This window comes from Corella eumyota, chromosome 1, assembly GCF_963082875.1.
Source record: "Corella eumyota chromosome 1, kaCorEumy4.1, whole genome shotgun sequence".
Classification (NCBI taxonomy): domain Eukaryota; kingdom Metazoa; phylum Chordata; class Ascidiacea; order Phlebobranchia; family Corellidae; genus Corella; species Corella eumyota.
The window spans coordinates 11,716,503-11,739,644 of NC_137490.1; the positions used below are offsets into that span (position 1 = coordinate 11,716,503).

Here is a 23,142-nt window from a genome sequence, read left to right on the forward strand (position 1 = left end):
TGGGTCATTGATTTATTGGAAAACCCTGCAATGATAAGTATGAAGCACTCAAACAAAGATTGTGAGGAACATTTAGTCTTTCTGCAACATCTACCAGAAGATGTACGTTTAGTTCTTCCCGATGATTTCTTTACAAACATGCTTGCACTTGCGCAGCGTGTCGATGCTGTATGGATGGCAAGAAATGCTCCATTACCTTATGCCATTTCTCGAGTCAATCGGGCACAAACTAAGCAAAACCCAATAAGATTGGCGATTCCCTGTGTTTTTATTATTTTCGGTTTAGGAACAAGGCAAGAAAATGCGTTCCACCCTTTTTTTTCGGAAAACTAAATGGCCGGTTGCTGTCGGCGGCAGCAACTGGTAAACGAAACAATTTATTTTTTGTGCGTGACATCAAATCCAAAATTAGATTTCTCATCGACAAAGGTGCTAATGTAAACGTTGTTCCGCCAACCAGTTATGAGCGACGCACGAAAACAAAACAACAACGCCTTCTTTCCGCAAAAGGAGGCAAAATATGCATATACGGGACAAAAATTTGCTTACCTATTGGTATAATTTTTGGTATTCATTTTGGTAGCCAGCAAATCGCAGGTAAACCACTTTCAACACTTGAAAAATATTTTTGAAATTCTGTCACTACACAGCTTAATCGTCAACATAAATAAATGTCAATTTGGCAAATCAGAACTTAACTTTTTAGGGCATTCGTTTAGCAAATCTGAAATAATTCCTCAACCATATAAAAGAAAAGGCTATTATGCAAATGGAGACCCCTAAAACTGTCACAGGACTACAGGAATTTTCCGGAATGATATATTTTTATTTTCGATTTATTCCTGATGCCGTCCAAATAATGACGCTAATTTATATAAAAGTTTGTCAGAAAAGCCAAAGAAGTTAATTTGGAATAAGGACACGCAGTTCGCTTTTTCCAAGGCAAAATTATCACTTGCTTATTGTGCCATGCTACATCACCCCCCAAGCACATGCCACAAAAGCCTTAACGGTTGACGCATCACAACAGGCGGTTATTGCCGTTTTGCAACAAGCAATTAATGGAAATTGGACACCCCTTGCTTTCTTCAGTAAATATTTACGACCTGCCGAAATGAAATATAGTACATTTGACCGGGAACTGCTAGCCATGTATTTAGCTGTTTGCCCTTTCCGTTATTTTCTCCAAGGTAGAGTTTTTATCATCTATACAGATCACAAACCCCTTACTTCGCTTTTTCTAAAGTCACTGATTCTTGGTTTAATCACCAACAACGACACCTGTCAACTATATCCGAATATACGACTGACATTTAGCATATTAGTGAAAAAAAATTACGTCGCAGCGGTTTGTCACGGACTAACATTTCCTGCATTAAAAATAACGTAATTGATCTCGATTTTGAGATGTTTGTCGCAGAGAAACTTGTATCGGAATTACAAGCATATCGTGGCACGGAAACTAATCTGAAAATTGGTGATGTAAATAAGAGCATCAAGGGCGCAACGATATTGTGTGATGTCTCAACTGGTAAGCCCCGTACCATTGTTTCTTTCTCATAAAGAAAGAAAATATTTCATTCTTTGTACGACTTATTACATCCTTTAATCCGAACTACCCGCAAGTTAATTGCATCAACATTTGTTTGGTCGGGTCTCAACAAGAATGTTGGCACATGGGCAAGACAATGTTTTTCTTGTCAGAAATCAAAAGTTCAACGGCATGTGCAAATTACCTTATCTAGATGTCCAGACGTATTGACTTGGCACTTTTTCCCCCATCAGAAAGTTACACGTATTTGCTAACCATTGTCGATCGTTTTACAAGATGGCCAGAAACAATCTTAATAAAGAGTTCAACGATAGATCCATATGCGAAAGTTTTTTATACAATTGGATACCGCCATTTGGTGTTCCTTTAAATATGTCGTCTGATCGAGGATCGCAACTTACCTCTAGTGCCTGAAGATCTATAAACGCTTTACTTGGCCTTTAGTTACATGTCCTTTTAGGCCATAATCTAATGATTTGGTTAATGGCGCGGTTAAATGGACCTAACTGGACGAATCAACTACCGTGGGTGCTTTTAGGTAAAGAAAATTTAAAGGTGTCGTCGGCGGAGCTAGTATACGGCACCCCAATTACCGTGTCAGGGGATTTTATTTCACATGACCCGGACGAAACAAACAGCGAACAAAATTTGAAGCAAATTTGCAAAAAAAACAGTCAGTTTATGCCACAACACATGTCTCGCCACGCAACTTAAACTACATATGTCCCTCAAACTTTTCAAACTTGTAAATATGTTTTCATACGAAAACATGTGTAGCGTAATCTTTAAATGACCTACAAAGCGCAGTATATGTGTGTACGCATGTTGTTTTGCCTTTTTCCTATGACTTTAACGTCCGCTGTTTATCTTATCTTTCATTCATTCCTTATTTCACCGTTAAACAAAAAATACGCTTTCTCACTTCTATTTAACTGCTACAAAACACAGAATCAAAAATTATTCGATTTCAAAATTCGTATTAGTAAGAATAAAAATAATAAAAATACTGAAAATAACAATATGTTTCGAAATGTAAGATTTCAAACCATAATTAAATAAGTAATCTATTTAGACCCTAGCTTTAGACTTTTTGTGCCGGCAGTAACTAAGCTATAGGTTAGATAAGCTTACGAAATCTTCAAACGAACTTGAAAAGTTTAATTGACCATCAAATTAATAAAACTTTGTAGCTAGTTAATTTTATCATTTATAAGTCAAAGATATTTGTGCTAGTATTAAAAATCATTAAAGTTATGCTTGTATTATTGAGTTTACAAAGTAAACTTTATTATGGTTTCCACCATGATTTTATCGTAATATATATCGTAATATATTTTTAAATTTAATAACAAGACCTAATCGCTTCTTTTTAAAAATCTTTCTGAATAATTGTACGTATGTTGTTATGCAGATGATTTATTATTACATTATATAGTTAACATTTGTCGCAACTTTAAACTAAAAACTCTTTAAGTTAAAATGATGTTTTAAAAGTATGTTGCAATAATAAACAAGATAAAAATGGCAAAATCAGATCGTGTTCAAAGCTGGGCGTCGTCTGTTATGTTGCAACAGGTTTAAAAACATTTCTGGCTCTAAAAATAAAATTTGATAAATTATAAAATGACGTAACATAAAATTAAAAAGAAAATTATATAATTATATTTAAATATTTTTTTTAGATGTAAAGGTATTGCTTACGTAGTAATAGTAATCTACACAACAGTTGTTTTCGTAGTGGCAATCATAATGGCATTGACATTCTCGGCTAGGGTCAAATTTCTTCTGATTGCAAACATTTTTACATGTGTTCGCTGGAACATCTGAGTTCACGCATTTAGGAATATAGCCTGACCAGCTTCCATATCTGCATCTTAACTCGTCATCTCCTTTAATAGTATAGCCTTCATTGCACCTAACAGTTACAGTATTGCCATCAACGTACCGACGTTGCTTTGGATCAAAATACCCGTAAGTTGGTGGAGAAATTCGTGGACATGCTCCTTTAAATGTAAATGCAAAACGTTTTAAATCACCTAACATTTGAAAATTATTAATTTTTAAAAGGAGTGAAAATAAAATAATTTTTGCAAACTTACTTAAGCATTTTGGTGGGTCTGCATCCCATTCGCCACCTTCCAAACACGTGATTTTATTAGGTCCTACAATTCCGTAGCTACTGTAGCAGTAAAATCGAATATAACTACCAACTGCATAATACTCTCGTCTAGGAAAAAGTACTCCATATGTTGGCTTATCAACCGGCTTACAGGCTATAATTTCTATTTTAAATAATAATAGATTAAAGATTAGGAGACACTTTTGCATTTCAGTAAAACAATTAATAAAAATTGTAGATAAAAGTATTTTTTATAAAAGTATTAAAAAAGCTTATTCTACTTTTAATCTGTAAATTATTTACCTAAATATTGGATAAAATAAATAAATTCGATAATAATATTTAAGATATTTTAAGCCTAAAGTTAGTGAATATGTTAATATATTTAATTTAAAAGATTTTATTAGTGATTTTTTTATATAGAAAATAAATTAAGTTTTTAATGTCTTAAATCGCCAGATAATTAGATATACTTACTCTTGCAAGTTGGTGGGGCAGGAGAAAATTCTCCGTTGTCCTGACAAGTTAACTTTTCTGTACCAACAAGTTTAAATCCTGAGTCACATCTAAACCAAACCGATTCACCAACTTCATACATCTCTTGGGGATCTACTACTTCGCCATTTTCAGGATCATTTGGTGTATCACACATCGTGGCTATAAAATAGGAAAATCAAATTATTTGATGTATTTAGATATTTTTTTTAAATTTATTGTTGTTGTATTTACGTTTGCAAGTGGGTGCATCATTGTTAAAGTCTCCATTGTTTTGGCAAACAGTCATATCGTCTCCGACCAAGAAGTATCCATCATCACATTCAAATTCAACTACGTCACCTACTCTATATGGCCCCGTTGCTGGAGTTACTTGACCATTAGCAAGGTCAAATTCCTCAGTGCACATAACAGCTGAAAAATATTTAATTTGCATTAAAATATATAAAAACTATTCTTTGATTCTAAGAGTTAAAATGAGTAGTTAATTATTTACGTTCGCAAGTGGGTGCATCATTGTTAAAGTCTCCATTGTTTTGGCAAACAGTCATTTCGTCTCCGACCAAGAAGTACTCATCATCACATTCAAATTGAACTACGTCACCTACTCTATATGGCCCCGTTGCTGGAGTTACTTGACCATTAGCAAGGTCAAATTCCTCAGTGCACATAACAGCTGAAAAATATTTAATTTGCATTAAAATATATAAAAACTATTCTTTGATTCTAAAAGTTAAAATGAGTAGTTAATTATTTACGTTCGCAAGTGGGTGCATCATTGTTAAAGTCTCCATTGTTTTGGCAAACAGTCATTTCGTCTCCGACCAAGAAGTACTCATCATCACATTCAAATTGAACTACGTCACCTACTCTATATGGCCCCGTTGCTGGAGTTACTTGACCATTAGCAAGGTCAAATTCCTCAGTGCACATAACAGCTGAAAAATATTTAATTTGGATTAAAATACATAAAAACTATTCTTTGATTCTAAGAGTTAAAATGAGTAGTTAATTATTTACGTTCGCAAGTGGGTGCATCATTGTTAAAGTCTCCATTGTTTTGGCAAACAGTCATTTCGTCTCCGACCAAGAAGTACTCATCATCACATTCAAATTGAACTACGTCACCTACTCTATATGGCCCCGTTGCTGGAGTTACTTGACCATTAGCAAGGTCAAATTCCTCAGTGCACATAACAGCTGAAAAATATTTAATTTGCATTAAAATACATAAAAACTATTCTTTGATTCTAAGAGTTAAAATGAGTAGTTAATTATTTACGTTCGCAAGTGGGTGCATCATTGTTAAAGTCTCCATTGTTTTGGCAAACAGTCATTTCGTCTCCGACCAAGAAGTACTCATCATCACATTCAAATTGAACTACGTCACCTACTCGATATGGCCCCGTTGCTGGAGTTACTTGACCATTAGCAAGGTCAAATTTCTCAGTGCACATAACAGCTGAAAAATATTTAATTTGCATTAAAATACATAAAAACTATTCTTTGATTCTAAGAGTTAAAATGAGTAGTTAATTATTTACGTTCGCATGTGGGTGCATCATTGTTAAAGTCTCCATTGTTTTGGCAAACAGTCATTTCGTCTCCGACCAAGAAGTACTCATCATCACATTCAAATTGAACTACGTCACCTACTCTATATGGCCCCGTTGCTGGAGTTACTTGACCATTAGCAAGGTCAAATTCCTCAGTGCACATAACAGCTGAAAAATATTTAATTTGCATTAAAATACATAAAAACTATTCTTTGATTCTAAGAGTTAAAATGAGTAGTTAATTATTTACGTTCGCAAGTGGGTGCATCATTGTTAAAGTCTCCATTGTTTTGGCAAACAGTCATTTCGTCTCCGACCAAGAAGTACTCATCATCACATTCAAATTGAACTACGTCACCTACTCTATATGGCCCCGTTGCTGGAGTTACTTGACCATTAGCAAGGTCAAATTCCTCAGTGCACATAACAGCTGAAAAATATTTAATTTGCATTAAAATATATAAAAACTATTCTTTGATTCTAAGAGTTAAAATGAGTAGTTAATTATTTACGTTCGCAAGTGGGTGCATCATTGTTAAAGTCTCCATTGTTTTGGCAAACAGTCATATCGTCTCCGACCAAGAAGTACCCATCATCACATTCAAATTCAACTACGTTACCTACTCTATATGGCCCCGTTGCTGGAGTTACTTGACCATTAGCAAGGTCAAATTCCTCAGTGCACATAACAGCTGAAAAATATTTAATTTGCATTAAAATACATAAAAACTATTCTTTGATTCTAAGAGTTAAAATGAGTAGTTAATTATTTACGTTCGCAAGTGGGTGCATCATTGTTAAAGTCTCCATTGTTTTGGCAAACAGTCATTTCGTCTCCGACCAAGAAGTACTCATCATCACATTCAAATTGAACTACGTCACCTACTCTATATGGCCCCGTTGCTGGAGTTACTTGACCATTAGCAAGGTCAAATTCCTCAGTGCACATAACAGCTGAAAAATATTTAATTTGCATTAAAATACATAAAAACTATTCTTTGATTCTAAGAGTTAAAATGAGTAGTTAATTATTTACGTTCGCAAGTGGGTGCATCATTGTTAAAGTCTCCATTGTTTTGGCAAACAGTCATATCGTCTCCGACCAAGAAGTACCCATCATCACATTCAAATTCAACTACGTTACCTACTCTATATGGCCCCGTTGCTGGAGTTACTTGACCATTACCAAGGTCAAATTCCTCAGTGCACATAACAGCTGGAGAATATTGAAATTGCATCAAAAAACAAAAAAACTATTTTTTGATTTTAAGAGATAAAATGAGTAGTTAATTATTTACGTTCGCAAGTGGGTGCATCATTGTTAAAGTCTCCATTGTTTTGGCAAACAGTCATATCGTCTCCGACCAAGAAGTATCCATCATCACATTCAAATTCAACTACGTCACCTACTGTATATGGCCCCGTTGCTGGAGTTACTTGACCATTAGCAAGGTCAAATTCCTCAGTGCACATAACAGCTGAAAAATATTTAATTTGCATTAAAATATATAAAAACTATTCTTTGATTCTAAGAGTTAAAATGAGTAGTTAATTATTTACGTTCGCAAGTGGGTGCATCATTGTTAAAGTCTCCATTGTTTTGGCAAACAGTCATTTCGTCTCCGACCAAGAAGTACTCATCATCACATTCAAATTGAACTACGTCACCTACTCTATATGGCCCCGTTGCTGGAGTTACTTGACCATTAGCAAGGTCAAATTCCTCAGTGCACATAACAGCTGAAAAATATTTAATTTGGATTAAAATACATAAAAACTATTCTTTGATTCTAAGAGTTAAACTGAGTAGTTAATTATTTACGTTCGCAAGTGGGTGCATCATTGTTAAAGTCTCCATTGTTTTGGCAAACAGTCATTTCGTCTCCGACCAAGAAGTACTCATCATCACATTCAAATTGAACTACGTCACCTACTCTATATGGCCCCGTTGCTGGAGTTACTTGACCATTAGCAAGGTCAAATTCCTCAGTGCACATAACAGCTGAAAAATATTTAATTTGGATTAAAATACATAAAAACTATTCTTTGATTCTAAGAGTTAAAATGAGTAGTTAATTATTTACGTTCGCAAGTGGGTGCATCATTGTTAAAGTCTCCATTGTTTTGGCAAACAGTCATTTCGTCTCCGACCAAGAAGTACTCATCATCACATTCAAATTGAACTACGTCACCTACTCTATATGGCCCCGTTGCTGGAGTTACTTGACCATTAGCAAGGTCAAATTCCTCAGTGCACATAACAGCTGAAAAATATTTAATTTGCATTAAAATACATAAAAACTATTCTTTGATTCTAAGAGTTAAAATGAGTAGTTAATTATTTACGTTCGCAAGTGGGTGCATCATTGTTAAAGTCTCCATTGTTTTGGCAAACAGTCATTTCGTCTCCGACCAAGAAGTACTCATCATCACATTCAAATTGAACTACGTCACCTACTCTATATGGCCCCGTTGCTGGAGTTACTTGACCATTAGCAAGGTCAAATTCCTCAGTGCACATAACAGCTGAAAAATATTTAATTTGCATTAAAATACATAAAAACTATTCTTTGATTCTAAGAGTTAAAATGAGTAGTTAATTATTTACGTTCGCAAGTGGGTGCATCATTGTTAAAGTCTCCATTGTTTTGGCAAACAGTCATTTCGTCTCCGACCAAGAAGTACTCATCATCACATTCAAATTGAACTACGTCACCTACTCTATATGGCCCCGTTGCTGGAGTTACTTGACCATTAGCAAGGTCAAATTCCTCAGTGCACATAACAGCTGAAAAATATTTAATTTGCATTAAAATACATAAAAACTATTCTTTGATTCTAAGAGTTAAAATGAGTAGTTAATTATTTACGTTCGCAAGTGGGTGCATCATTGTTAAAGTCTCCATTGTTTTGGCAAACAGTCATTTCGTCTCCGACCAAGAAGTACTCATCATCACATTCAAATTGAACTACGTCACCTACTCTATATGGCCCCGTTGCTGGAGTTACTTGACCATTAGCAAGGTCAAATTCCTCAGTGCACATAACAGCTGAAAAATATTTAATTTGGATTAAAATACATAAAAACTATTCTTTGATTCTAAGAGTTAAAATGAGTAGTTAATTATTTACGTTCGCAAGTGGGTGCATCATTGTTAAAGTCTCCATTGTTTTGGCAAACAGTCATTTCGTCTCCGACCAAGAAGTACTCATCATCACATTCAAATTGAACTACGTCACCTACTCTATATGGCCCCGTTGCTGGAGTTACTTGACCATTAGCAAGGTCAAATTCCTCAGTGCACATAACAGCTGAAAAATATTTAATTTGGATTAAAATACATAAAAACTATTCTTTGATTCTAAGAGTTAAAATGAGTAGTTAATTATTTACGTTCGCAAGTGGGTGCATCATTGTTAAAGTCTCCATTGTTTTGGCAAACAGTCATTTCGTCTCCGACCAAGAAGTACTCATCATCACATTCAAATTGAACTACGTCACCTACTCTATATGGCCCCGTTGCTGGAGTTACTTGACCATTAGCAAGGTCAAATTCCTCAGAGCACATAACAGCTGAAAAATATTTAATTTGCATTAAAATACATAAAAACTATTCTTTGATTCTAAGAGTTAAAATGAGTAGTTAATTATTTACGTTCGCAAGTGGGTGCATCATTGTTAAAGTCTCCATTGTTTTGGCAAACAGTCATTTCGTCTCCGACCAAGAAGTACTCATCATCACATTCAAATTGAACTACGTCACCTACTCTATATGGCCCCGTTGCTGGAGTTACTTGACCATTAGCAAGGTCAAATTCCTCAGTGCACATAACAGCTGAAAAATATTTAATTTGCATTAAAATACATAAAAACTATTCTTTGATTCTAAGAGTTAAAATGAGTAGTTAATTATTTACGTTCGCAAGTGGGTGCATCATTGTTAAAGTCTCCATTGTTTTGGCAAACAGTCATTTCGTCTCCGACCAAGAAGTACTCATCATCACATTCAAATTGAACTACGTCACCTACTCTATATGGCCCCGTTGCTGGAGTTACTTGACCATTAGCAAGGTCAAATTCCTCAGTGCACATAACAGCTGAAAAATATTTAATTTGGATTAAAATACATAAAAACTATTCTTTGATTCTAAGAGTTAAAATGAGTAGTTAATTATTTACGTTCGCAAGTGGGTGCATCATTGTTAAAGTCTCCATTGTTTTGGCAAACAGTCATTTCGTCTCCGACCAAGAAGTACTCATCATCACATTCAAATTGAACTACGTCACCTACTCTATATGGCCCCGTTGCTGGAGTTACTTGACCATTAGCAAGGTCAAATTCCTCAGTGCACATAACAGCTGAAAAATATTTAATTTGGATTAAAATACATAAAAACTATTCTTTGATTCTAAGAGTTAAAATGAGTAGTTAATTATTTACGTTCGCAAGTGGGTGCATCATTGTTAAAGTCTCCATTGTTTTGGCAAACAGTCATTTCGTCTCCGACCAAGAAGTACTCATCATCACATTCAAATTGAACTACGTCACCTACTCTATATGGCCCCGTTGCTGGAGTTACTTGACCATTAGCAAGGTCAAATTCCTCAGTGCACATAACAGCTGAAAAATATTTAATTTGCATTAAAATACATAAAAACTATTCTTTGATTCTAAGAGTTAAAATGAGTAGTTAATTATTTACGTTCGCAAGTGGGTGCATCATTGTTAAAGTCTCCATTGTTTTGGCAAACAGTCATTTCGTCTCCGACCAAGAAGTACTCATCATCACATTCAAATTGAACTACGTCACCTACTCTATATGGCCCCGTTGCTGGAGTTACTTGACCATTAGCAAGGTCAAATTCCTCAGTGCACATAACAGCTGAAAAATATTTAATTTGCATTAAAATACATAAAAACTATTCTTTGATTCTAAGAGTTAAAATGAGTAGTTAATTATTTACGTTCGCAAGTGGGTGCATCATTGTTAAAGTCTCCATTGTTTTGGCAAACAGTCATTTCGTCTCCGACCAAGAAGTACTCATCATCACATTCAAATTGAACTACGTCACCTACTCTATATGGCCCCGTTGCTGGAGTTACTTGACCATTAGCAAGGTCAAATTCCTCAGTGCACATAACAGCTGAAAAATATTTAATTTGCATTAAAATACATAAAAACTATTCTTTGATTCTAAGAGTTAAAATGAGTAGTTAATTATTTACGTTCGCAAGTGGGTGCATCATTGTTAAAGTCTCCATTGTTTTGGCAAACAGTCATTTCGTCTCCGACCAAGAAGTACTCATCATCACATTCAAATTGAACTACGTCACCTACTCTATATGGCCCCGTTGCTGGAGTTACTTGACCATTAGCAAGGTCAAATTCCTCAGTGCACATAACAGCTGAAAAATATTTAATTTGCATTAAAATACATAAAAACTATTCTTTGATTCTAAGAGTTAAAATGAGTAGTTAATTATTTACGTTCGCAAGTGGGTGCATCATTGTTAAAGTCTCCATTGTTTTGGCAAACAGTCATTTCGTCTCCGACTAAGAAGTACTCATCATCACATTCAAATTGAACTACGTCACCTACTCTATATGGCCCCGTTGCTGGAGTTACTTGACCATTAGCAAGGTCAAATTCCTCAGTGCACATAACAGCTGAAAAATATTTAATTTGCATTAAAATATATAAACACTATTCTTTGATTCTAAGAGTTAAAATGAGTAGTTAATTATTTACGTTCGCAAGTGGGTGCATCATTGTTAAAGTCTCCATTGTTTTGGCAAACAGTCATATCGTCTCCGACCAAGAAGTACCCATCATCACATTCAAATTCAACTACGTTACCTACTCTATATGGCCCCGTTGCTGGAGTTACTTGACCATTAGCAAGGTCAAATTCCTCAGTGCACATAACAGCTGGAGAATATTGAAATTGCATCAAAAAACAAAAAAACTATTTTTTGATTTTAAGAGATAAAATGAGTAGTTAATTATTTACGTTCGCAAGTGGGTGCATCATTGTTAAAGTCTCCATTGTTTTGGCAAACAGTCATATCGTCTCCGACCAAGAAGTATCCATCATCACATTCAAATTCAACTACGTCACCTACTCTATATGGCCCCGTTGCTGGAGTTACTTGACCATTAGCAAGGTCAAATTCCTCAGTGCACATAACAGCTGAAAAATATTTAATTTGCATTAAAATACATAAAAACTATTCTTTGATTCTAAGAGTTAAAATGAGTAGTTAATTATTTACGTTCGCAAGTGGGTGCATCATTGTTAAAGTCTCCATTGTTTTGGCAAACAGTCATTTCGTCTCCGACCAAGAAGTACTCATCATCACATTCAAATTGAACTACGTCACCTACTCTATATGGCCCCGTTGCTGGAGTTACTTGACCATTAGCAAGGTCAAATTCCTCAGTGCACATAACAGCTGAAAAATATTTAATTTGGATTAAAATACATAAAAACTATTCTTTGATTCTAAGAGTTAAAATGAGTAGTTAATTATTTACGTTCGCAAGTGGGTGCATCATTGTTAAAGTCTCCATTGTGTTGGCAAACAGTCATTTCGTCTCCGACCAAGAAGTACTCATCATCACATTCAAATTGAACTACGTCACCTACTCTATATGGCCCCGTTGCTGGAGTTACTTGACCATTAGCAAGGTCAAATTCCTCAGTGCACATAACAGCTGAAAAATATTTAATTTGCATTAAAATACATAAAAACTATTCTTTGATTCTAAGAGTTAAAATGAGTAGTTAATTATTTACGTTCGCAAGTGGGTGCATCATTGTTAAAGTCTCCATTGTTTTGGCAAACAGTCATTTCGTCTCCGACCAAGAAGTACTCATCATCACATTCAAATTGAACTACGTCACCTACTCTATATGGCCCCGTTGCTGGAGTTACTTGACCATTAGCAAGGTCAAATTCCTCAGTGCACATAACAGCTGAAAAATATTTAATTTGCATTAAAATACATAAAAACTATTCTTTGATTCTAAGAGTTAAAATGAGTAGTTAATTATTTACGTTCGCAAGTGGGTGCATCATTGTTAAAGTCTCCATTGTTTTGGCAAACAGTCATATCGTCTCCGACCAAGAAGTACCCATCATCACATTCAAATTCAACTACGTTACCTACTCTATATGGCCCCGTTGCTGGAGTTACTTGACCATTAGCAAGGTCAAATTCCTCAGTGCACATAACAGCTGGAGAATATTGAAATTGCATCAAAAAACAAAAAAACTATTTTTTGATTTTAAGAGATAAAATGAGTAGTTAATTATTTACGTTCGCAAGTGGGTGCATCATTGTTAAAGTCTCCATTGTTTTGGCAAACAGTCATATCGTCTCCGACCAAGAAGTATCCATCATCACATTCAAATTCAACTACGTCACCTACTCTATATGGCCCCGTTGCTGGAGTTACTTGACCATTAGCAAGGTCAAATTCCTCAGTGCACATAACAGCTGAAAAATATTTTATTTGCATTAAAATATATAAAAACTATTCTTTGATTCTAAGAGTTAAAATGAGTAGTTAATTATTTACGTTCGCAAGTGGGTGCATCATTGTTAAAGTCTCCATTGTTTTGGCAAACAGTCATTTCGTCTCCGACCAAGAAGTACTCATCATCACATTCAAATTGAACTACGTCACCTACTCTATATGGCCCCGTTGCTGGAGTTACTTGACCATTAGCAAGGTCAAATTCCTCAGTGCACATAACAGCTGGAGAATATTGAAATTGCATCAAAAAACAAAAAAACTATTTTTTGATTTTAAGAGATAAAATGAGTAGTTAATTATTTACGTTCGCAAGTGGGTGCATCATTGTTAAAGTCTCCATTGTTTTGGCAAACAGTCATATCGTCTCCGACCAAGAAGTATCCATCATCACATTCAAATTCAACTACGTCACCTACTCTATATGGCCCCGTTGCTGGAGTTACTTGACCATTAGCAAGGTCAAATTCCTCAGTGCACATAACAGCTGAAAAATATTTAATTTGCATTAAAATACATAAAAACTATTCTTTGATTCTAAGAGTTAAAATGAGTAGTTAATTATTTACGTTCGCAAGTGGGTGCATCATTGTTAAAGTCTCCATTGTTTTGGCAAACAGTCATATCGTCTCCGACCAAGAAGTATCCATCATCACATTCAAATTCAACTACGTCACCTACTCTATATGGCCCCGTTGCTGGAGTTACTTGACCATTAGCAAGGTCAAATTCCTCAGTGCACATAACAGCTGAAAAATATTTAATTTGCATTAAAATACATAAAAACTATTCTTTGATTCTAAGAGTTAAAATGAGTAGTTAATTATTTACGTTCGCAAGTGGGTGCATCATTGTTAAAGTCTCCATTGTTTTGGCAAACAGTCATTTCGTCTCCGACCAAGAAGTACTCATCATCACATTCAAATTGAACTACGTCACCTACTCTATATGGCCCCGTTGCTGGAGTTACTTGACCATTAGCAAGGTCAAATTCCTCAGTGCACATAACAGCTGAAAAATATTTAATTTGGATTAAAATACATAAAAACTATTCTTTGATTCTAAGAGTTAAAATGAGTAGTTAATTATTTACGTTCGCAAGTGGGTGCATCATTGTTAAAGTCTCCATTGTGTTGGCAAACAGTCATTTCGTCTCCGACCAAGAAGTACTCATCATCACATTCAAATTGAACTACGTCACCTACTCTATATGGCCCCGTTGCTGGAGTTACTTGACCATTAGCAAGGTCAAATTCCTCAGTGCACATAACAGCTGAAAAATATTTAATTTGCATTAAAATACATAAAAACTATTCTTTGATTCTAAGAGTTAAAATGAGTAGTTAATTATTTACGTTCGCAAGTGGGTGCATCATTGTTAAAGTCTCCATTGTTTTGGCAAACAGTCATTTCGTCTCCGACCAAGAAGTACTCATCATCACATTCAAATTGAACTACGTCACCTACTCTATATGGCCCCGTTGCTGGAGTTACTTGACCATTAGCAAGGTCAAATTCCTCAGTGCACATAACAGCTGAAAAATATTTAATTTGCATTAAAATACATAAAAACTATTCTTTGATTCTAAGAGTTAAAATGAGTAGTTAATTATTTACGTTCGCAAGTGGGTGCATCATTGTTAAAGTCTCCATTGTTTTGGCAAACAGTCATATCGTCTCCGACCAAGAAGTACCCATCATCACATTCAAATTCAACTACGTTACCTACTCTATATGGCCCCGTTGCTGGAGTTACTTGACCATTAGCAAGGTCAAATTCCTCAGTGCACATAACAGCTGGAGAATATTGAAATTGCATCAAAAAACAAAAAAACTATTTTTTGATTTTAAGAGATAAAATGAGTAGTTAATTATTTACGTTCGCAAGTGGGTGCATCATTGTTAAAGTCTCCATTGTTTTGGCAAACAGTCATATCGTCTCCGACCAAGAAGTATCCATCATCACATTCAAATTCAACTACGTCACCTACTCTATATGGCCCCGTTGCTGGAGTTACTTGACCATTAGCAAGGTCAAATTCCTCAGTGCACATAACAGCTGAAAAATATTTTATTTGCATTAAAATATATAAAAACTATTCTTTGATTCTAAGAGTTAAAATGAGTAGTTAATTATTTACGTTCGCAAGTGGGTGCATCATTGTTAAAGTCTCCATTGTTTTGGCAAACAGTCATTTCGTCTCCGACCAAGAAGTACTCATCATCACATTCAAATTGAACTACGTCACCTACTCTATATGGCCCCGTTGCTGGAGTTACTTGACCATTAGCAAGGTCAAATTCCTCAGTGCACATAACAGCTGGAGAATATTGAAATTGCATCAAAAAACAAAAAAACTATTTTTTGATTTTAAGAGATAAAATGAGTAGTTAATTATTTACGTTCGCAAGTGGGTGCATCATTGTTAAAGTCTCCATTGTTTTGGCAAACAGTCATATCGTCTCCGACCAAGAAGTATCCATCATCACATTCAAATTCAACTACGTCACCTACTCTATATGGCCCCGTTGCTGGAGTTACTTGACCATTAGCAAGGTCAAATTCCTCAGTGCACATAACAGCTGAAAAATATTTAATTTGCATTAAAATACATAAAAACTATTCTTTGATTCTAAGAGTTAAAATGAGTAGTTAATTATTTACGTTCGCAAGTGGGTGCATCATTGTTAAAGTCTCCATTGTTTTGGCAAACAGTCATTTCGTCTCCGACCAAGAAGTACTCATCATCACATTCAAATTGAACTACGTCACCTACTCTATATGGCCCCGTTGCTGGAGTTACTTGACCATTAGCAAGGTCAAATTCCTCAGTGCACATAACAGCTGAAAAATATTTAATTTGGATTAAAATACATAAAAACTATTCTTTGATTCTAAGAGTTAAAATGAGTAGTTAATTATTTACGTTCGCAAGTGGGTGCATCATTGTTAAAGTCTCCATTGTTTTGGCAAACAGTCATTTCGTCTCCGACCAAGAAGTACTCATCATCACATTCAAATTGAACTACGTCACCTACTCTATATGGCCCCGTTGCTGGAGTTACTTGACCATTAGCAAGGTCAAATTCCTCAGTGCACATAACAGCTGAAAAATATTTAATTTGCATTAAAATACATAAAAACTATTCTTTGATTCTAAGAGTTAAAATGAGTAGTTAATTATTTACGTTCGCAAGTGGGTGCATCATTGTTAAAGTCTCCATTGTTTTGGCAAACAGTCATTTCGTCTCCGACCAAGAAGTACTCATCATCACATTCAAATTGAACTACGTCACCTACTCTATATGGCCCCGTTGCTGGAGTTACTTGACCATTAGCAAGGTCAAATTTCTCAGTGCACATAACAGCTGAAAAATATTTAATTTGCATTAAAATATATAAAAACTATTCTTTGATTCTAAGAGTTAAAATGAGTAGTTAATTATTTACGTTCGCAAGTGGGTGCATCATTGTTAAAGTCTCCATTGTTTTGGCAAACAGTCATATCGTCTCCGACCAAGAAGTACCCATCATCACATTCAAATTCAACTACGTTACCTACTCTATATGGCCCCGTTGCTGGAGTTACTTGACCATTAGCAAGGTCAAATTCCTCAGTGCACATAACAGCTGGAGAATATTGAAATTGCATCAAAAAACAAAAAAACTATTTTTTGATTTTAAGAGATAAAATGAGTAGTTAATTATTTACGTTCGCAAGTGGGTGCATCATTGTTAAAGTCTCCATTGTTTTGGCAAACAGTCATATCGTCTCCGACCAAGAAGTATCCATCATCACATTCAAATTCAACTACGTCACCTACTCTATATGGCCCCGTTGCTGGAGTTACTTGACCATTAGCAAGGTCAAATTCCTCAGTGCACATAACAGCTGAAAAATATTTAATTTGCATTAAAATATATAAAAACTATTCTTTGATTCTAAGAGTTAAAATGAGTAGTTAATTATTTACGTTCGCAAGTGGGTGCATCATTGTCAAAGTCTCCATTGTTTTGGCAAACAGTCATATCGTCTCCGACCAAGAAGTACCCATCATCACATTCAAATTCAACTACGTCACCTACTCTATATGGCCCCGTTGCTGGAGTTACTTGACCATTAGCAAGGTCAAATTCGTCAGTGCACATAACAGCTGAAAAATATTTAATTTGCATCAAAAAACATAAAATTATTTTTTGATTTTAAGAGATAAAGTGAGTAGTTAATTATTTACGTTCGCAAGTGGGCGCATCACTGTTAAAGTCTCCATTGTTTTGGCAAACAGTCATACCGTCTCCGACCAAGAAGTACCCATCATCGCATTCAAATCTAACTACATTACCTATTCCATATGGCCCCGTTGCTGGAGTTACTTGACCATTTAGCAACACAAATGTTTTAGTGCACATCAAAGCTAAAAATGTATTTTTACATTAATAATAGATACTGCTTTTATTTATTTGGATTTAATTTAGAAAAGAATTTACATAAATTTGTCAATAATCGACTCTTACATTCGCATGTTGGAGACGGATCAAAGGTACCATCTTCTTTACACAACAACCCTTCTATACCAATTAAGGTAAAACCTGGGTCACATTGAAACCAAATATCAGCTCCAAATTCGTAGGTATCCCCTCCTCCCACTACTTCTCCGTTTACTGGGTCTGCTGGCCTTGGACACGTGATACCTAAAAATATACGAGGTGCAGTTTTTTATCGGTTCTTTACTAACGCACTAAACCTGCATAGGCATATATGTAAACCGTTAAAGTGAATTAAAAAAAATTAGCTGTGTCAATAAATATGAAACTCTTACAAAAAGAACGCACAAGAGTTTTTTTTAGACATACACAATATTCAGAGTTTTCACAACAGAGTTTTTATAATATTTCAGTATTTGAAATAAATTAAATATATTCAAATATCTAAACTTACGTTCGCAAGTCGGTGGGGATGGTAAAAATGATCCGTCTGGTTGACAGGTAAGCGAACCAGCACCGCTTAACTTAAAACCGAAGTTACAGTGATAGTGAATAACCTCGTGCACTTTTACAAAGGTTTCATGGCCGGTTATTTGTCCGTTGACAGGATCTGAAGGCACTCGGCAAAGAACGGGTTTACCTGTATATAACAATTATAATAACATTGTGGACACAAACATTTCGTAAAAAACAGTAATTGACAAAAAATGGTTTAAATATTTTGTAGATATAAGTTAAAACGTTAAATATTTAATAAACCTCAACCATAAAGGACAATCTATGGCACGGACATAAAATATATCAAAATGCATTTAAATTGCTTAGAAACGAAGTAACTTACATATCGGAAAGGGATGCAAAAACAATCCGGTTTCAAGACAGGTAGTAGAGGAACTTCCTTCCAACGTGTAGTATTCCGGACAATTAAAGTAAATGACGTCATTAACATCGTAATCATTTTTTGGGGGCGTTGCTTCCAAGTAAACTGGCAGTGGATATGGTGAGGTACACTGTGTCGCTTTATAATTTAAATGGAACACTTTTTAATTGGGTATTTAAATTTTAAGAGGGTTTTTGGGCTGTAAACTAACAAATTATTAAATAAAATTTAGACGACGATAACAAAGGCCACGAGGTGCCGTGATTTAGGCAAAACACAAAATATATTATATATGGTTTTATCTTGTATACCCAATAAGATTAAAACTACCACAAACAACATAACAAGTGGCTTAAGTTCAGCTTCAAAATAATTTAACATAATACAATAAATCTAAACCACTTAAAACCAAACTTACGTATACAATGAGGCACGTCGTCCGACCATCTCGCGGTTCCGTACACATCAAGGTAGCAAGAAATGTCGTTCGATCCATCTAAATTATATCCAGCTTGACAGAAATACCAGAGCTTTTCGTTGGCGTAAAACTGTGATTGCTGGTTAGTCGTAGGTTTTGAATAACCGTAAGCTGGTTCGCCCGGATGCTGACACACTGTCGGGTCTGGGGTTGGAGCTAAAATAAACAAGCATTGTTATAAAGTTATATAAAACAATTTTTCGGTTTATATTATTTGGAAAATATTATATTTTTCCACAGTTGCTTACGGAATTAATACATGGCTTAAAATGGTTTATAAAATTACTAAACTAGGTTCAAGTTTAAATCAATTTATATAAAATAAATCTTTTTGCAGTAATCTAACAAAGATTTTATTTCTAATTTTTGTCTTATTGCTTAACAGTAAAACACAATTTTTAAATAATCTAGCAAACAGTTATAAAAAATTTTTATAAACATAAATAAATATTTAAATATAAAAGCAATATTTACTTATGTTACTTATACGTACAATATATAGGCAAAAAAAAACTCTTGCTAAAAAACTGCAAGATCATAAGAAGTATAAAGCTTACCTTGATTCACGCAAGAGGGAAACGGTTGTTGCCATACTCCGTTTAAACACAGTACATCGTTGTTTCCGACTATGTCGTAATCCAAGTGGCACACAACGTAAATCGCTTCATTATGATTGGTATATGATTGGTATACGGTAGAAGAAAACAGATAAGCATGGTCAATATGCAGATCATCGTTAACGCAGTCTAAGATAAAAAATGTTTAGTTAAAAACAGTAAAACATCTTTTATATAGGCTTAACAAAATTTGTCTTGTGAAATTAAATTTTAACTTACTCTGAGCAAATGTTTCGCATGCTATAAGCGCCAGCAAGGCTATACACGCCTTTAAATTCATCTTCGGTAAAGTTTACAACTGTAGGGGCCAAAAGTAAGCTAGGCATAAAGCAAAACAACAATATGATAAAATCTCCAGTATGCCCTGGTCATTTTATATGAACCCCAACGTATTTAATTTTTTTAATTACACCAGGCACATCCCGTATATCTAAACGTTTCGAAAAAGTGTTTATCAGTTATGTAATTAATATTCCATTTGTGTACAGGCAGATGGTCAAACGAATAATTATAAAGCTACCATTGACGTTCTCCGCAACTCAAATACAGCGTGGTTTTGTGTATACGTAATATAATTAAAAGTTTTGGATATCGACGTACCTAATTTGTCGTTTAAGTTATGTGACGCTGGACAGTATTTATAATTATTTATAATTTTGGCGCCCTGTAATTAGCTATGGCTACAAAGTATTAAGTGATTTCAAGAAGTCGACTAAGTTTGTTTACATAATATAGTTTTGCGAAACATATTATAGGGTTTAGGCAATAAGAATAAAATTTAAATATACCGAATTTATTTTGATGCAGTTTTAAATTCCAATAAAAAATTTTCGAACAAAAAATTAGGAAGCAATTGAAACAGTTTTATTGTGTTACAGTTTTTATTAAAAACTTCATATCAGAAACTTTAGGTTTTATATTTTTTTTTGTAAAACTTAAATGAAGATTTAACGTCATATAATACACACTCAATTATAGTCGAAAAGGTCAAGCTTATAATTATATCGTTTTTATAAGATTAGCCAATTAGCTGGCAGAACAGTTTTAAACGTAAGTATACCCATGTTACGAAATAAATTACCGGGTATTTGTTACTACGACACGCGACTATTTAATAGTTTAAATTTGTAAAAATAATTAATTTGCTATCGTAGGTAAATAACCTCATACACGTATAATACCCTTAATAAGAAGCGCGTTTGATATTTAATTACGTTTGGAAAGTATTGTAGTCAATATCACAATTATATTTTTACAGTATTCGATTTTATGGAGTATTTAAAACATTGCTTTTTTAATAATATTTGCAGCGGGCATAAAATTATACTAAACAACGTAATTAAAAACCTATAAACACTGTACCTATTATGCTTTTTAGATTTTTGAATAAGGTTTAGCTAAATATGTGACTTATATGATTGCCTTAACTTTTACTTAAAGTTAAAAGATTTAATTATAGTTGGGGAATAAAAAATTTTAATTTACACAACACTTTGATATTGAAAGGACATACTCACAAAAAATAATGTTTGATAACTTTACCTTCTAATTCTGAATCTAATTTATCACAATTTAAAATTTTGCACAATTTTGAGCCAAGTGAATTATTTTCATATTTCAACAGGAGAGACACCCTACAAAATTAGGTATAAACTGTTATATAAATAATTTTTTAATACAAAAATAAAAGCACTGTAATAGTTTAATTAACCTTTTATTAATTTGAGTAACAAAAGTATTTCTAAAATGACCAAAAGCAAAATAAAAATACAAAGAATAGAAGGTATTGTTTAAATTATTTTTAATAAAATAGAAATTAGCTCAACAATTTAGAAGTTCATAGTTTTTACATGAAATTTATAAAAAAAAATTTTTTAGAAAATGTTACTCTTTTCTTTAACTACAAATTTTTCTCTAATTTAAACAACCTTACTATTGTATATATATATAATAAAAATCAAACAACAACTCACTAAAAATAGCAAATAAACTAGATGGTTTAGCCAAAAACTAGTTAAAACTTTGGCTACCTTGCGTAAGGTCAAAATCTCTTTTTTGTTTTTTCAAGTTTTGATTGAAACACAATTGTCCAAAAAACAGTGAGGTGTTAGTATCAAGAATCATTAGGGTTTTTGGAGGACAGATTTTCTTTTTTTGGACTCTCTTCGTCGTCATCACTGCTCTGTGAAAGAGACATCTTCATCTTCAAAAATTCACGGACTGTAATTTTGTGAGGGATCACCTCTAAACATTTTTTTAGAAAATCATTGGCTGAAAACAATTCAAAACAAGAAATTTTTTTTTACCTTGTAAAAACCCAAACATATCATCACTGTTAACTACCTCAGCTAAATTGCTATATTCTATACTTGTTGAATTTCCCTTGGAAAATGCCTCACCAGATAAATGGGAAACAAATAACTCCTAAAATTACCAAATAATGAGATAAAAATAACAAAACTAAATATAATATCTTTCCTTTTGGGCAACTTAATTAAAATTGGTATCGCAATAATTGTTGGGTTTGGTTAAACATTTTATTAAACTATGATATAAATTTAAAAAATAAAATTGTTTATATATGTAAAAGCTGTAACAATATTTTTAATATTTTACGTAATGTGAAATTACTGTTTATTTTATAAAATACTATTTTTTTAAATTATATATATCAAAAATAAAAAACAAATTTTAATAATATTCAAAATTGCTAACGGCAACTTAAAACTTTTTAAAGGGATTAATGCTACAAATGTAACCCTCCGATCAAGTTAACCTTTTTCAGCCTTTTCACACCAAGTCAGCCTTTTCACACCAAGAATAAAAATATCAATAAATTGAGGATAAATGACTGATTTTGCAAAAAAAACATTAAACAGAAAAACATTTAAACAAAAATTTGACACAAAGCATATTTAACCAACTTACTGTGGCTTTAGTCATTGCAAACAAAGCATCTGAACTGATATTCTCTACATCCGGTGAGCTTTTCATAATAATCTTAACTCTTGTCATTGGCAATCCAACAAGATTTGGGGTTTTGGGGGAAACGTCCATTATATAACTTTATTTTAAGTGATTAATATCGGAAAGGCAGGCAGTTTACCTATGCAATGCCTCTTTTACGAAGCCTGACGGATTAACTTTTCTCGACACTTTGTAAAATTGTAAGTTACGCAAAAATATAAACAAAAAACACGTGCAAAGGTCGGCGTTGTGATTTCGGTTTATCCCCAATTTAAGATAGATAAGTTTATACAATAGACTTCTCTGGTTTTAAACGCTTTGTTTGTGTAAGCTGTTGTTATATTGATATTAACCTGAAACAAATAATTTAACTATTTTAAAATAAAAAATTTAAATTCTGATATGTATTTTTTAGCGTCACAACATAGCAAATTTCTTTATAAAAATTGTG

General features: G+C 33.8%; 2 protein-coding genes across 3 annotated transcripts; both read right to left on the reverse strand.

Annotated features, from left to right (window-relative positions):
- Positions 1 to 3,011: 3,011 nt before the first annotated feature.
- Positions 3,012 to 20,004, reverse strand: LOC145762933 (sushi, von Willebrand factor type A, EGF and pentraxin domain-containing protein 1-like). Its single transcript, XM_082574723.1, has 61 exons — positions 19,944 to 20,004; positions 19,665 to 19,853; positions 19,048 to 19,263; positions 18,591 to 18,767; positions 18,204 to 18,389; positions 17,780 to 17,956; positions 17,500 to 17,679; positions 17,239 to 17,418; positions 16,977 to 17,156; positions 16,715 to 16,894; positions 16,453 to 16,632; positions 16,191 to 16,370; positions 15,929 to 16,108; positions 15,667 to 15,846; positions 15,405 to 15,584; positions 15,143 to 15,322; positions 14,881 to 15,060; positions 14,619 to 14,798; positions 14,357 to 14,536; positions 14,095 to 14,274; positions 13,833 to 14,012; positions 13,571 to 13,750; positions 13,309 to 13,488; positions 13,047 to 13,226; positions 12,785 to 12,964; positions 12,523 to 12,702; positions 12,261 to 12,440; positions 11,999 to 12,178; positions 11,737 to 11,916; positions 11,475 to 11,654; positions 11,213 to 11,392; positions 10,951 to 11,130; positions 10,689 to 10,868; positions 10,427 to 10,606; positions 10,165 to 10,344; positions 9,903 to 10,082; positions 9,641 to 9,820; positions 9,379 to 9,558; positions 9,117 to 9,296; positions 8,855 to 9,034; positions 8,593 to 8,772; positions 8,331 to 8,510; positions 8,069 to 8,248; positions 7,807 to 7,986; positions 7,545 to 7,724; positions 7,283 to 7,462; positions 7,021 to 7,200; positions 6,759 to 6,938; positions 6,497 to 6,676; positions 6,235 to 6,414; positions 5,973 to 6,152; positions 5,711 to 5,890; positions 5,449 to 5,628; positions 5,187 to 5,366; positions 4,925 to 5,104; positions 4,663 to 4,842; positions 4,401 to 4,580; positions 4,149 to 4,328; positions 3,652 to 3,834; positions 3,254 to 3,555; positions 3,012 to 3,147 (listed from the first exon to the last, which is right to left on the reverse strand). Exons 1-61 carry the CDS (start codon positions 20,002 to 20,004, stop codon positions 3,130 to 3,132), a joined length of 10,869 nt encoding a protein of 3,622 aa, XP_082430849.1. The 3' UTR covers positions 3,012 to 3,129.
- Positions 20,005 to 20,096: 92 nt separating this feature from the next.
- Positions 20,097 to 22,874, reverse strand: LOC145763389 (chromatin accessibility complex 16kD protein-like). Of its 2 annotated transcripts, XR_014288418.1 has the most exons (5): positions 22,653 to 22,874; positions 22,031 to 22,148; positions 21,755 to 21,968; positions 21,267 to 21,358; positions 20,097 to 20,154 (listed from the first exon to the last, which is right to left on the reverse strand). XR_014288418.1 is itself a non-coding variant. In XM_082574828.1 (3 exons), the coding sequence occupies exons 1-3, from the start codon at positions 22,779 to 22,781 to the stop codon at positions 21,838 to 21,840; spliced, it is 378 nt and encodes a 125-aa protein (XP_082430954.1). In that variant the 5' UTR covers positions 22,782 to 22,874; the 3' UTR covers positions 21,520 to 21,837. The 2 variants fall into 2 exon arrangements, 1 of the variants encoding a protein (XP_082430954.1); XM_082574828.1 differs by lacking the exons at positions 20,097 to 20,154; positions 21,267 to 21,358 and having other exon boundaries at positions 21,520 to 21,968.
- Between the last annotated feature and the right edge of the window lie 268 nt (positions 22,875 to 23,142).